Source organism: Prunus mume, linkage group LG6, assembly GCF_029339155.1.
Source record: "Prunus mume cultivar Tortuosa linkage group LG6, ASM2933915v1, whole genome shotgun sequence".
Taxonomy (NCBI): Eukaryota; Viridiplantae; Streptophyta; class Magnoliopsida; order Rosales; family Rosaceae; genus Prunus; species Prunus mume.
In genome coordinates this window covers 19,263,019-19,278,835 of record NC_142703.1, presented here as the reverse complement: position 1 = coordinate 19,278,835, position 15,817 = coordinate 19,263,019, and the positions used below count along the sequence as shown (strand labels likewise).

The 15,817-nt window shown below is 36.3% G+C and overlaps 2 protein-coding genes across 2 annotated transcripts; both read left to right on the top strand.

The window, feature by feature from the left end:
• The first annotated feature begins 1,607 nt into the window (after window positions 1–1,607).
• On the top strand, window positions 1,608–4,899 carry LOC103335583 (transcription initiation factor TFIID subunit 14b). The gene is made up of 6 exons (XM_008238595.3): window positions 1,608–1,842; window positions 2,232–2,320; window positions 2,414–2,635; window positions 3,176–3,363; window positions 3,448–3,569; window positions 4,504–4,899. Exons 1-6 carry the CDS (start codon window positions 1,729–1,731, stop codon window positions 4,591–4,593), a joined length of 825 nt encoding a protein of 274 aa, XP_008236817.1. The 5' UTR covers window positions 1,608–1,728; the 3' UTR covers window positions 4,594–4,899.
• A 7,312-nt stretch (window positions 4,900–12,211) lies between these two features.
• On the top strand, window positions 12,212–13,058 carry LOC103335584 (protein SMALL AUXIN UP-REGULATED RNA 12-like). Its single transcript, XM_008238596.2, has one exon. The coding sequence runs from the start codon at window positions 12,334–12,336 to the stop codon at window positions 12,646–12,648; it is 315 nt and encodes a 104-aa protein (XP_008236818.1). The 5' UTR covers window positions 12,212–12,333; the 3' UTR covers window positions 12,649–13,058.
• Window positions 13,059–15,817: the final 2,759 nt, after the last annotated feature.

Below are 15,817 nucleotides of genomic sequence, written 5' to 3'. Positions count from 1 at the left end.
GCTTGTCCGCCAACACCCACGTGAAGCCAAAGGAATATGAGTAAGCAGCCATAGAATTCTGCCTACAAATTAGGCTTCCCTCTTCCTTTTGCTAGATACACCATCTGAGAAGAAATAAAAGCCCAGGTAGGAAGGAAAGAAAGGAAGAGAAGGAAGAAAGAGGGTGAGTAAGTGGAGATAAAAAGATAGTAGAGAGAAATTCTCCAAGAGAGAAATATCATTAAGCCACATTTATTACAAACACTAAAGTTGTAGTCTTATTATTTTATATAGTGAAAAGTTACTGTTGCTGCTCTCTGAGGATGTAGGCATGGCCGAACCTCATTAAATATTGTGCCTTATTTACTTTACGTGCAACTCAATATTCTCGCATATTCTCGTTTATTTTACAACACTTTAACAATTTTTAATATTTTATTAGTATTTCTGAGTATCATCCACTAGTTTGGTTTGGTTTAACCAATGATTTCAATATCAAGCACCGAACACCGAACCATAAATATCGGTTTGGTTTGATTTCAAACCAATGACCAATAAAAAAATAATTACAAAATGAAACCAAACCAGACCAACAGTTTAGTTTGGGTGGTTTAATCGGGGTTTTCAGTGTGTATGCCCAACCCTAGTTTAAACCAATCTGAGTAGTTTGTCTTTGGATTTTATTCCTCATTGTTCCCCCCAAAAAAAAGGGATTATCATCTCTTGAATATGATATATCAAGTTCATTTGGTCTCAAACTTTGTTTGTTGCTACATCAAGGATATTGATGAAATCAACCGAGGCAAGCTCATCCATGTTGGAAATTCCAAAACAGAATAGATGGAAAAAATATGAGTGGTGGTTTCCCCACTCCTTTTTCTCCTATTTTATTCACTTACACTCCTTTTATAACTAAAAAGGAGTGTAAGTGGATAAAATAGGAGTGGGGAAATCATTGCCCAAAAATATATATATATATATATATATATATATATATATAAAGCTTCCATTGAGGATCCTCAAATAAGCTTATTTGAGGACACCCCTTGTAGGCCCCACTCCAGATTGTATTTCAATAATCCAAACCGTCTATTTTGTAGATACTCATTCAAAGATCATCTCTACAAAAAATCACTTGAATCCGATATCATTTGACCATTCAATTGATTTATTGAAATTTTAGTACTTTCTTGAAGCACCGTGTTCATTGATTTTGTATGACACAATTGGATGTCGAAACGGTTTCCGATTTGTCTAATTTTTTGTAAGGATGATCTATGAATGAAGACCTAAAAAATAGATGGTTTGGATCATTGGGAAAAAATTGTATGAGACTTAAAGGCCTCTCAAATAAAATTATTGAGGATCCTCAATATGACTATATATATATATATATATATATAAAATTCTGGAAATAAATGTAAAATAAAAATTTATAAAAAATCAATTTCAGGAAATGGCTTGCTCTTTCACATTAGCCATCCACAGAGCGCCAGTGCTTTCAAGAGAGGGTCTTTTGGTCATTTCTCAAAACCTATTTATCTTGGACATACTTAAATGCCCTCACTCGGCACCACATGTCCTGACCTCATTGGTCAGAAGGAGAAAACCTTATAGCCGCGTCGTATAGGAAACTCTTGAAAGCGTAAGGGAGCTTGGAGACCGTACGCTCTGTGACTTCGCGGGAAGAAACCCTAGTTTCTCTTATTGCACTTGCCTTCCAGAGAAGTAAAAGGTTTTTGCAAGGATATGAACAATAGTTCTTCTTCCAAATCGCACGGTCTAGATCAGCCTGAGTTGAGTGGGCCCACGCCCAAATCACTGCGCACCAAAATGGGCAAACCAGAAGACAGTGAAAAGAAGGTAACGTTCTTGTTCAATTCAAATTTTTACAATTACCCATTTCCTAATTGACCAAAGCAAGAATGCCCAGATGCCCAAAACTGGTTTTGGAACTAGTTATGAACCTCAACTTCAAGACCCTGTTTTGGGATTGATTTGTTTTGCCAAGTATTGTTTCACATTGTATAATGTGTTTATGTTTTTGTTATGGAGGGTGAGGGTAGATCTTTGTTCAAATTTTAAAAATAAAACTTTTAAATTTTTAAATTTTTTTATAAAATCGTTGCCCATTATTCTAATCAGCAGAATATTATGAAACAAGTTTTGAGCACATGCTAATACTATGAGTCCATGTTTTGAACTTGAATTGTAGTTTTTTTATTGTATTTTGTTCATGTAACTTTGTGTAGATTTTTCATAAGAAACTCAAAGATGTTGAGATTAGTGTTCCGATAGTGTATGGCAATATTTCATTCTGGCTCGGTAAGAAGGCAAACGAGTAAGTATTGTTCATTGTGCTAGGCTTATTGGCTTCTTGAGTTACTTAAATGCGAAATAGAATATCTGATTACATTTTGTGATATTTAACTAGGTACCAATCACATAAGTGGACTGTATACGTCCGCGGGGCAACCAATGAGGATTTGGGAGTGGTGATAAAGCGTGCTGTTTTTCAGCTGCATTCCAGTTTTAATAATCCCACAAGGGTGATTGAGTCACCACCATTCGAGTTGTCAGAATGTGGTTGGGGCGAATTTGAAATCGCTATTACTCTTTTTTTCCACAGTGATGTTTGTGATAAGCCATTAAACTTGTGAGTTGTTTTAAATATCATCTTTATGTGATTTACTTGGTAGTAGGCTTGCCAGTTTTTTATTTGACACAGTCTGTGTTCTGGGAATTTGGAGAAAGTACTAAAATAATGCCGAAGAAAGGAATAATAGAAGCAAATCTAGTTGAATAGAAGCAACTCTGTGTTTTAATGTCCAATGTCATTATATTCATTTTCCATCTGAGTTATTATCAGTACCCTCCACCAACACATCCTGCTATATCTCACCATATTGTTACCAAATGTGGCAACTAGATTTCGCTTAACCTTCAAATGTCTTTAATTGGTGGATCAATTGTGCAAAGAACGAGTTTGATTGAACTACTTTATATTCTGTGATTGTAGGACATTTGTTTGTCTTTTTTTGTGTATAACATGTTTGGGCACATTAGAGTCCATAGAGTTTGATTTTACATTTAATTAGAGCCAACCAACTTGAAACAAACAAACAACTGTTTCTTCTTCTTCTTTTTGTCATACATTTGGTAGCGCAGGCTGAACTTGATCTTTCACTTGTTACAGATTTCATCATTTGAAGTTGTACCCAGAGGATGAGTCTGGTCCTATGTCAACTAAAAAACCTGTTGTCGTGGAATCCTATGATGAGATTGTGTTCCCCGAGCCTTCAGAGGCGTTTTTAGCTCGTGTGCAGAATCAGCCAGCTTTAATTGTGCCCAGATTACCTGCTGGCTCTGTTTTGCCTCCTCCTGGTATGAATTCTTTTTGCTGTGTTGTCTGTAATTTCTCTTTATCATGTCGTGCATGTAATAACTACTTCTTTTCATTGCATGTAGTGCCAGTTGAGGATCCAAGTAAGAGAAAGAGAGGTGACACCAAAGATCATCCGATGTCCCAGTGGTTCATGAATTTCTCAGAAGCAGATGAGCTGTTACAACTTGCAGCAGCTCGTCAGCAGGTAAGCATTACTTTGTCTGAAATTTCTGGATATAGATTTGCTTTGTGAGCATGAAGAGCTGTCACGGTGTGCGTATTCTTGGCAAAAACTTTACCTGCTGGCGCTGAGTGCCTAGGCTTATCGTTTTTGCATATTAAATTTTTTTGTTGAGAGACTTCCTGGGAGAGCTCTCCATTCTTACCCTTTGTGCACTCAAAAAAGAACCTTGGTTATAAGTTGGAGGCCTTTTTTTCATTATTAGAAGTAATTCACCGTTCTCATTTATATATGTATGATCAAATACTGTCCCTCTTCTGCAGCTCTGTCTTCAGTGCAATTTTATTAGCCAGCCAGCCATGGATATGGGGTTACAATGTTTGAATCCAAGAGTGTGTTTTGTAAACCCCAGAGACCAGCCAGCCATGTACTACTGCGCTAGTTTTAGACTGAACAGTGTTTGGTACTCAAATGCTAAAAAATTGATTTATGATATTGGGGCGAAAACCAGCCAAAACAAATAACAATAAATCAGCATGTGTTTTGCGTTTATGGGTCATATTGCTCCCACGAAACTTACTCTGATCAAAAGACTTAAGATCCCATAGGTCAGCAAACAACCATTAGAGTTTCACCTCTTGAATTGCCAGTCACGCTTGGTGACTGGGCCAAGTCACGTACAAGAGGCTTCTATGAATCAAAGTTCATATGAGGAAAATAGAGTGAGGGGAACCAACCTAAGCATGTGTTTTGAATCTGAATCTTCTAAGGATTAATGAGATGTATTCCATGTTGTAGAGATATGAGAGTATTTGATGTTTTGGCATGAGTAGTAAGTAATGGAAACTATAAGTTTGTTTACTCCCTGTCTTAGTTGAGACGTAATAGTTACTTAGTGATAGAAAAAGGCTCAAGTTAACTATACTGACAGTGGGCTTTAAATGTCATTGTATATTAGGTTCAAGCTCATATTGCTAAATTTCGAAGAGAGATAAGTTTGCTAGATGGACAGCAGCAGCAACAAGTGAATTCTGTCTCCGACCAGTGAATGTACATTACCTGCAGATTTTTTGATATTTCAGTTCCAAAGTGATTTCACAGAAGATGCTTTCAGATTGCTTTCGTAGCAGATGCACTCGATGACATTCAAATGTAGCAATTATATGTATTTTCCCAGCTGTGGAAAAATTTTGTCCTTTTGCATTCTTTTATTTTTCTGTTCTACACGAATTGGTGGTGTTCTTCATCACAATGCGGCTCTGTATCGATAAACAATTTAAAGGAAGAAAGTATAAGGTGTATCTTCGCTATAAGTTTTTACCATCACAAGATTAAAAATTTTGGTTTACTTAGATACCAATTATTTATTGCCCAACATATTTGTCTTAATTTTCTGAAAGTACAGATGATGAGAACAGTAGTTTGAAATTTCGGGTGTTTGATTTTCAATAGACCAAAATGTATCAAACAACTTCCGCAATAAGAATGTCATAGGTATGGCTGATGCATTCTGTCATTAAATATCATCCCGGATCAATTTGCTCTTTCAATTGTTAGGTTTTCTGTGCAGATGATTATGTAAGTCAGCTTCAGATGGTTCTGCAGGTAAGTCAGATTCACGGTTTTGCTGCTACTTTTCTTTAGTGAATGAGTAAGATACATTAAATCTTGACTTGGTGTGAATTGTTCTTGTACTAGCTTATACTCTCAGTGGTAGACATTTTACTATAAACAATTTCATTTTTTTCCACACTACCTCAATTGCATCATATCAAGTCTTGCTTATATCTGGACCCTGCATATTTTGGTAGGGTTCGTGAAAATAACCCATTGTCATCTGTCATTGTAACAGCCCAGGTTGCACCAGCATGTCGAGTCATGACATCCATTCTTTGTTTTGCACATTTCATTCAGATATGAGCCTATCCTTCACTCTCAGAAACCCTTTCAAAGTTTGCTGAGGTGGGTCCATACGAATAATTTCTCTTCTCCATAATTGCACAACTGAATCTAGGCTTCTTATAGTGTAGGTTATAGCCTAATGATTGTTGTTTACCCATTTGCCCTTTATTTTAACTGTTTTTAAGTAATTGCCAATTTGTTGCAGAAAGAGCACACCTCATTGATCATCTTTATGTCATATTTAGTGTCATTTCTTCCCTTACAGGCCACATGGGTTTTACATTTTGATGGCATCACCATCAGTTACTTGATCTTCTGGCCCTATCCATCCGCTGAGAGAATGCATATGGATATGGATAACACCATTTTCATAAATATTCATGGACTAATCATGTTTCCATGTATTTTCTTAGTATGCGTATGATATATTTTATGCTTCTTATGAACAACCCATGAGACCATGCATTCTTACATCATCATCATCATCATCATCATCATCAGACTCCATTATGCAGCAGCTTCAGGTTCCATTGGCAAAGCATTTCCTTACAACCCACATGGGCAAGATTGCTTTTGTTTATTCATTTAGTTCCTCTTGTTTTATGCATGCCTATAGAATATAGATAAATAAATGGCAGCTTTTGGTTAATTTTTTTAACATGATCTCATTTCTTACCAAGTTTTCAGCAAGAGAGCCAGTGGAAAGGACAATTGCTCAGAAAATGAATTCTTTTTTTTTCTTCTTTTCTTTTTTTGCTTTTGACACAAAAAATCAGGGCACTCAAAAGATATTCCAACTTCCGAAGTATGAGAAAAACTTGTATGTCACTGGGATAAGATTGTTTTGCTATCCCCAACCAATCACATTCCGCCACGCGTGATAAGATTTCCACATGGCGGAATGTAATTGAATGAGGATAAAGCAAAGTAGTGTTATCCCTGTGACATGCAATTACTGTTGATGAAGTAATCTTTTTGGGTAAGGTATTAAAAGAGAGCCGTTCGAAGCAGTTGGAAATGATCTCACAGGTCCTTACATTGTTGTCTTTTACAGGAGTTTTGGGGCAAGAGTAACATGGCCTTCATGTGCCAAGCCAAGGCAGAGTCACAATCACAGAAGAAAATAACCCCCCAGGTCTATTTGGCTTTGCAGGGCACCGCATTTTGGGTGATGACTAGGGTGGTTGGTGGGCCTTTTGTAGTCCCTCTGCTGTTCTTTATATTCTTTTTTCCCCCAATCAATCTCATTCACAGAACATGGGAAGGCTTCTTCAAATGACGGTGACATGTAGGTAATTCATACCTGTATCTGTTCTTGTATTTGGTGCTGACTATGGCAACAGATTTAACTTCAACCTGGCCCCATAGTTGGTTACTTTCTACCTGCTAATTTGTAATTGGTAATGTTGTTATCTACCTCCTCCTGAGTGAGGTTTTGGTTTTGGTAAGGTTGACTTAGCTAAAAATGAAGGGCGTCTTTAACAAAACGAAGCTCAAGTTTGGGTTGTTTCTTAAACTAGCTTGGCTTGGCTTGTTTCTATTACGAGTCAAACGAGCCAAATTCAAGTCAAACTCAAATAGAACTCAAGCTGTGTCGACCCCGATTTAGAGTGTTTTTAGTAAGCTAAAATTGTTTTGAAGGTAACTAAAGCGTGGCAAGCTCACTTAGCAATACCGTTTAGCTAAAAATTAAGGGTTATTGAGATTGTTCTTGGTAAGGCTCACTTAGTAACACCATAGCTAACAACTAAGGACCTGTTTGGGTGTGTTTTTAGAAGAAATAGAGAAAAGTGTTTTTGGCTAAGAATAAAGTTTTGCCAATTGCTCTTTGCGAGTGCTTTTCGTGATGCGTATTCTACAATGCTAACGCCATTTCTAAGGGCATGTTTGGCATTGCAACTGAAAGGGCTAAAACTGTTTTCTGACAACTAAAAGCATTTTTTTTTTTTATAGCTTTAGCCTTTGAAAGAAAATTTTATAAGTAATTTGGATAAAAATTAAAAAACTTTATGATGTTAGTGCTTCTTTAGGTATCACTTCCAAGTGTTTTTTCATGAAACATTTGGGTTTTTAATAAAAATTATGAGCAAAATTGCTTTCTACATAAACAGTCCCAAAACGAATCCTAATTATTGAAAAGTGTTATCTATAATGTTTGGTAGAAATAGAGAAAAGTGTTTTTGGGATGTTAAGGGTCCATTTGGTATCCTACTTAGATCTAATTTTATAAACTCAAAAACGGATTTTAAGTCCAAAGTCAAAAAAACTGTTTGGTAGGCCCATTTTTAAAAACTCTAACCTAAAAAAAAAATAAAAAAAACTCAAAAACACCCCCATTATTGAAAACAAAAAAACTTAGGTTTTATAGTTTTTTTGTTATCTCTCCCCTCCCTCTCTCCACGCTCTCTCTATCTCTCCCATCCCTCTGCCGTCTCCCTCTCTCTTCCTCTCTATCTCTCTCTGTTTTCCTCAAAGCTCGACCCAACCTGCAGACCTATTCCTAGATCTCGTCGTTGGCACCTACTAGTTTCGTACCAACTAGTCTCCTCGAAACACTGTCACCGTTAAGAAGCCCGATCTTGTGGTAGAGAAAACAACCCTAATTTCGTTAGTCCCTGATGAGAGAGAGAGAGAGAGAGAGAGAGAGAGAGAGAGAGAGAGAGTAAGAGACATAAGCTCTCTGTTTTTCCTTTTTTGTTAATTAAAATAAGGGTTTTTAGGTCTAATGGTCTCTGAATTTTGACTCGATTAGTATTTTTGTCCCTCAATTTTCAGAATTGTTCTCATGGTCCTTCAACTTTAGTTTCATTAGGACATATGGTCCTAACGTCAGTTTTGTTAACTGTTTTTTGTTAAATTTGAGCATATGCATGGCACATGGTGTACTGTTGAGAGTCAAAATTGGAAATTGCTTCACCCTTGGGGTGCATGGGCAATTCCTGGTTCACCCAAACCCCACACAGATTCCCCCACCACTGCAACATAACTCTCCCCGTCCATATATCTCCATCCCTCCCCAAGCCAAGCCCATTAAAACCCACCACCAATCGAGGAATAATATATCTCCCTTCCTCCAATCCAATAAAGTCATGGACAACCGACACCGGACACCGAGCCAATTAACTCATCACCCGGGCAACAACTGATGGCTCTCCCATAACCTTTACCCACACTCAAACCATACCCACCTTCACTGCGATGGTTTATATCCCTTGCTCTATTTCAAATCCTCGATTTTGTTGATCAAAAGAAATTGAAAAAATCAATTTGAATATTTCATCCCAGGGAAAGAGGTTTTGGGACTCGGTGGGATGGTGAGGGTGAGGAAGGCTTGGTGGTGGTTGTGGGTTGTGTGTGTTTAGGTGGGGTTGGGTTGGAGAGGTTGTGGCTACTGTGACGAGCACTGGTGGACCTGCACCTCCCCTAGCCGAAGAAAGCTTTTCAAGTGCCTGAAAGTTGCCCCTTCGTTTACTTTAGTTGTGCACTCCATCTGTTCGACAAAAGGCCTGATAAACTTCCTTCCTTTTTTGTGCTGCGCGCTTAATTTTTTTTTTAACTCCTGGCCAAAAAGACGTCATTTTGGACCGAGAGAGAGAGAGAGAGAGAGAGAGAGAGAGAGAGAGAATCCGTACTATAGACGAAAAAAGAGGAAACTCCTTCAGCAATAAGGAGATTTTTCTTAAAAATAGAAAAAGAAAGTCTCCCTTTTTTGAGAGATTCTTTACGTCCACCAATCCAAATTTATATAAAAAAAGATCATCAAATTCATCTTATTTTCGGTCTGCACCACTAATCTGTTTATTTTCTTCTTATTTTTAGTTTTTTTTTTTTTTATAGAGAGAACTCCAAATCTTTTATAAAAACTTATTCATCAATCAAGTCTTGTGCCAAGAAAGAAAATATTGTATCAATCAAGCTTCCAAATAAGTTCGAATGTAATTCATAGTTAATCGAGGAAAATAAAATAGATGAAACATACTACAGTTTTTTTTTTCTTCTTCATCAACAATTGCACCAATTTCATTTTTGGCATATGAATGGCATTGGTATTGTTTAAATTATAAGGTTATTTGGTTGTCAATTTTTGTTTAAAGCTTTTAGTCTTTCAAAATGGCACATCCGCTGAAAAATTCATGGGTCCACCAATGGTGACGAGCATAGGAAGAAGGTTTTTTTGTTTTTAGTTTTGTTTTTTGGGTGAAATGAATATTTATATATTGGAAATTAAAAATAATACAAAAAATATCATTTTCCTGCATTTAACGAAAGTGAAGTTGAAGGACCATGGGAACGATTTTGGAAATTGAGGGACCAAAATGTGAATCGGTCAAAGTTCAAGGACCATTAGACCTAAAAACCCATAAAATAATAATTAATTGGAATAAGTTTGTAGATTTTTAAAATAGTTTTGAAGTCCAATACTAAATAAGTTTTTAAATCTTAAAATCAGTATTTGAAAATTCATATTCTTAAAAAAAAATCATAATTTTTTAGTTTACTTTTTTTAGTATGATACCAAACAGACCCTAATCTTTTGAGTGCCTTTTAAAACTGAATTTTTATTGGTTTGTGATTGTGTTAATGATGGTAAGGAAGTAAGGATATATGTACTAGTATTAGAGGTTGATCAAAAGAACACAAAAAGAAAAGACAAAAATGTAGGACAAGGCCGTGTCAGGCACAAAATCTTAGCTTTGCGGACCACTTTATGAGTCTTAGAACGTGGAGGGGTGACTTTGCTCAAATGGAGGTAGGCAGACTTGGAATATACTAGTGGTGTACGTTTGTAATAGATTTATGTCTTCTTGTAAATCTTCTTTTTTCTAGTGGTAGTGGTTTCATCAGGACCACAAAGCTCCATGTTATTAAGACACTGCACTTTCAGTGTGAGCATTATAGGTCCACAGCCATTGAATCGTCCGTTCGGTGAGTCGTATTAGTCGAGTTGAGTTCGGAAGGGAGCCAAGGTTGAGCATTGTTTTTTAATTTGGTTAGGTTTATGTAACCAGCGCAAGTGTATCTCCCTTACAAAATTTCCATACACTTAAAAATCAATGACCTGTCCGTAAAGAAGGGTCATTAACGAGCAATTCTTGTTGAACGTACATGTCGGTCCCCTCATCATGAGAGGCCTTCTGTATAGGGCTACCCCATGGAAGACGGTGGACTGGCCCACCAGCCCCTTGATGATAGCTGCACCGTTGGAGATGTAGTTAAAAAAAAATTATTTTTTTTTGGTCAATTAGATGTACAATAACTTGAACAGAAAGGGAGGACGCTTTCTGTTCAATTAGAATCTGTTTTCACTGCCTTCACCCTCTTTAGTAGAGAAGACGTAGATTTGTGATTTGTGAGAGGTAGACTTCTGAATTGGCCATGTTCCTTTGCTGACTAAATACGCTTTTCTGTTTTCCTATCTTAAACCAACGGCTGAGAGAGTTCACTATTAAAGTACACATGGTGCAATTATGGATTTTACGTACGAACTTTTCTAGGTCCGTGGCTCTGCATGGTGTGTTCCAACTTTAATCATCATGCGCAGGAAGATTATGTACCTTTCAAACAAAACAAAAAGTACTTATCAAGCAAAGAGTCTGATAAAAGTGTACATAATTTTACTTAATTCATGTGATTTGTGAACGTATATCTACTTAGTTACGGACGGGAATTTGTGTTAACAGGTCGTATTCGTGTATGTCTTCTCATATTCGTATCAAAAATTGTTCACCTACACCTACACTTGATTTAGGTTGAGTTTTAAAGTTAAATATAGGAATCATGAAAGTAAGAAAAGTGTTTTGAGGCATGCTTTTGTTTAATCTTTTGGTATCTCCCTCAGGGAAGTGTGTGGGCATAATCTGAAGATAAAAAAAGTATGGTGGAAAGCCGCAGAGGTAGCAGTAACATACACATGGGTTTCTGCAACAATTTTAGTTTGCTATGTGCGAGAGAGAGAGAGAGAGAGAGAGAGAGAGAGAGAGAGGGAGACTGTTGTTTTATCTGTCCTGCAGTACACGGAATCACCAGACCAGGTTGCCCAACAATAAGAAAAAGCCAAACATCCACAAGACTGTACTGAATAGTACTTATTATCGGTCCGTGATTTTAGGCAGAGAGAAAGAGGTGGAATTAGGACTAAATACTACTTAATTAAGGCAAATAATCTTAAGTTTCTATCAAACTATAATCCAAATCAAATTATTTTTTGGAAATGCAAATTGCAAAGTTTCTAGGATATTCAACTTTCAGTAACTCATATGGGGTGAATTGTAAATGTTAGGTTTGGACCTTCATGGATTTATTCGTGATTACATGTGCTTGAGATTTACCCTAAAACTTTGTATTCGATGAGAACTTATGTGAATTGTGAAGGTTTTTCTATTACCGATATTTATTATTTTTTGTCAAAAGTCATTAAATATAACAATAATACCTCCTTGTGGAAAGTGATTAATTAATAAATGATTTGGTCAAAGCTCAATCAAGAAGTCATTAGAGCTTTTCAACTAAACTTTCAAATTTAGACATCCCTTTATCTGAAGAAAGAGAGAGGAGGAGAGAGAGGGGGAGAGGGAGGGTCCATGTTGTCATTTGGAGGGCCAACATACAAGAGTAAACCCAATGGGCTTGGCTCCCACCAATGTCCTTGATCACGTACACATACCCCAAAACACCCGTGGTATGTCCTTTCCTCCCCACACACCACATGACCCTCCCCAGTCTCTCTATCGCCCTCTCTCTCTAAACCCTCTTCATAAATACCCCCCTTACCCTTCACTGACTTCACCACCTACACCTCTCTCTCTCACTCCACTCTCTCTTAGCTTTCCTTCACCCCAAAACCAACCCCAACAAAAACAGAAGAAAAAGAAAAGAAAGAGAAAAGATGGGCATCAGAAAATCAAACAAACTGGCTCAAACCGCAGTGCTCAAGCAAATCCTGAAAAGGTGCTCAAGCTTGGGGAAGAAACATGGATATGATGAAGATGGCCTTCCCCTAGATGTCCCAAAAGGTCATTTCCCAGTTTATGTTGGAGAGAACAGAACAAGGTACATTGTTCCCATCTCCTTCTTGACACATCCTCAGTTCCAGTGCCTCCTCCGCCAAGCCGAGGAGGAATTTGGTTTCGATCACGACATGGGCCTCACAATCCCTTGTGAAGAAGTCGTTTTTCGCTCCCTAACTTCAATGCTCAGATGAATAGATTTCAAGTTTTTGAAGGTCAAGAGATTTGTGGGATTTTCATGGAGAAAAAGATGGCCCAAGATGAAGCACCACAGAGAGCTTCTCTTTTTTTAACATCTTTTTTTCTTCATTTACCTTATCCATCAATCTTGACTTCAATTTGTTGGGTGTTTTTTTAATTCTTTTTTGGGGTTGGAAATTTGGGAGTGGTGGTTTTCTTTGAACCCTTCTGAGATGTTAGATTCTTGACTCTAACTTGAAACCCATGAACATAAGTTGGGTTTGGTTACATTTTGTATAAATTAATGTTTGAGATCCATTTTGCTCACAGAGGTGGCTTGTCAAATGTACCCTGTGACAGAAATATTAGTACTGTTTTTATGGAATTAATGAGAGATTTCATTGCTTGTTTGCCTTGTACCAAATCTATCTCTCTCTCTCTCTCTCTCTCTCTCATACAAATTTAAGAACATGAAATTGAGATCTGTGCATGGCTTGAAGCAGCAGCAGCTAGTACTAGTAGCTTAGGCTACGTGAAATAAAATCTGGGAGTCAAATCATAATCAGGAGCATCTGTTAGCTAAAAAAAAGTGTAACCAAAAGCATGTGAAAAAAAGTAGCTTGTCAGAGAATGTGGGGTACATTGGCATATGGTACGGATTTTCGATCAGGGTTTCTTCATTATTGTATGTACCGCTTGCGGATAAGAAAGTCGGTACTCAAACTAATTACAAACCGGAAAAATTAGTCAAATATCACATGAACTCTAGCCTTTGTTGGAATTTGCCATCTGTTTTATAATAAAATAAAAAATAAAAATAAAAACACATATGCATCTCAAGTAAAATTTTATTGCAATGTGCCACTTAGAGTCGAGCTTCGTCTATTTTTTTTGGTGAAAAAAGATGCGCATACTTCACTCATGACTCTTTTGAATGATGTTTTGATATCCGAAATATCAATTAATGCACCACTTTGAAGAATCACGTACAAATTATATGAAACTTCCTAAACATAAAAATGGATGAAGTTAGTCGTAAATGATATATTACAATAAAATTTGACTTTGAGATGCCGAAGTGCCTTTTTTTTTTCTCCTTTTTCAGGTGCATTGCTGTAATTAACTTTCTCTTTTAAGTTTGTAACAATAGAAATGTAAGTGGGGAAGTGCTATTTTGGCAGCCAAAAATGGGTTGGGAATGGAAGACACCTAGAAGCACAAAATTTTGTTACCTGAGTGGCCTTCCAGAAGGCAATAGTTATTTGAGATGGTGGAATATTATTACAGCATCTATAACATTAATGATGATGACCAACATGATTTTAACTTAACTTTTACATCAAGAGTATATATATATATATATATATATATATATGTGTGTGTGTGTGTGATATAGCCGTAATTCCATCAATTACCTAATGAAAAATGTCATTCTATTTTCAGACTAGACCATCTCTTACAAATATATAATTTAACTATACATTATAATAGATTATATGTAACTCGTTCACGAGAAATGTGTTGAATAAATATGATACAAATAATATTATTCAAATAAGAATTGAAAGGGGTAAGTTTCCTAAATATATGAGTTTACAGTTCTTAAAACTCAATTCATAAATATTTAAAGATATCTTCGAGTCAAGTCCACGATTAGCTCAAGTGGTGAGAGTGAATGAGAAAGAATTACGTTAGGATCAAGAGTTCGATTCCTTCCATTGTTATGTATCTAACCTTAACTTAGAGATTAGAAAACGCTATTGACACATATATCTGTAAGTGAATTCCATAGAGATGATGATCCAAATTATATGTTCAACAATACAACGACCCATATGCAACTTTGGAGCCTGCATTATTATTTTGAATATTGCAGAAGATACGTAGCATGTATATATAAATTGAAAATGAAATATCAGTTTTATCTTATCCTTTATTTATGACATATCGTATATTATATAGCTTTTGGAATGTATATACTGGTAGCCCTTACTCCTTCAGCTCTCCTTGTCCTCGAATACAACAGGTCAGTGACTGCTAGATTAATATCATATATTATATGTTATTGGAACTTTTTAATTATTTTTTTCTTAAATACACATAAAATTCTCTTATACTAAACTTTCAATCTAAACCGTTCATTAAGTAAATTCTTATTCATCACTTGTAAATAATAGTTAAATTGACTTAAAGTGAATCAATCGAACATGTACTGACACGTAATTTGGTGAATAAATTTAGTACTAGTAGAAGTACTCTATTGTAAATGCACCTAAAAGCATTAACTACTGTTAAAAGTACATATTGCGGAAAATCCAAGAATGAACAGAAAGTAGAAGCATTTACTTTGTGATGGCAAATGACAAATTGAGTATGATCCTATGATCATAAGAAAATCTATGAACTCTCCTATGATCATGAGAAAATCTATGAACTCTACTTGTGTTTTTGTGATGGCATCCAGCTTTATTATGGTAGTACATTTTCTTAACTTAACACCTCTTGAAATTTTAAAGCGATACCGTTTTAGAAATATTCATTAGAATAAAAAAAACGTATCATACGACGATTTAAAAACTGTCGTTTTTCAAATATTTAACACCTTATTAGATGACGATTTTATAACAAACTGTCATCTAACAAAATAAAATAACAGTATTTAGTTCATTCATCATCTATTGAGTATTGTCTATTTCAATTATATTCTTGTAGTGATTACTCTATAGCCTTACATCTTCCATGCTTTTGCTGAACAAGTCCTTAAGCTAATATACTTTTCTGGTTTGAGACACCAAAAGGACAAAAGACAACCTACTCAGATTTTCATTTGCGTGCATCTCTCTCTCTCTCTCTCTCTCTCTCTCTCTCTCCACACACACACACACACACACCACACGCGAAACTGACAATCTGGTAAGAAATGGCCAACTCATCATAACCAAACCATTGAACAATTTTAATTTTTACAAAGAAGAGTAGGACCAGCAGGGAAAGGGAAGCAAATAAGGCTGCCTACGGATAGCTGGTCCTCTCCTTCTTATTAATGCACTTTTGTTTGTTTCTCTCGCAGCCACACAACACAAAGTCTCTCTTCTGACACTCACATCCTCTACCATAAACTGCTTCTTCAACTGCAAAAGCATATCTTCCATTCGTTGCCTCAAATCCCGGATCAAAATTTCC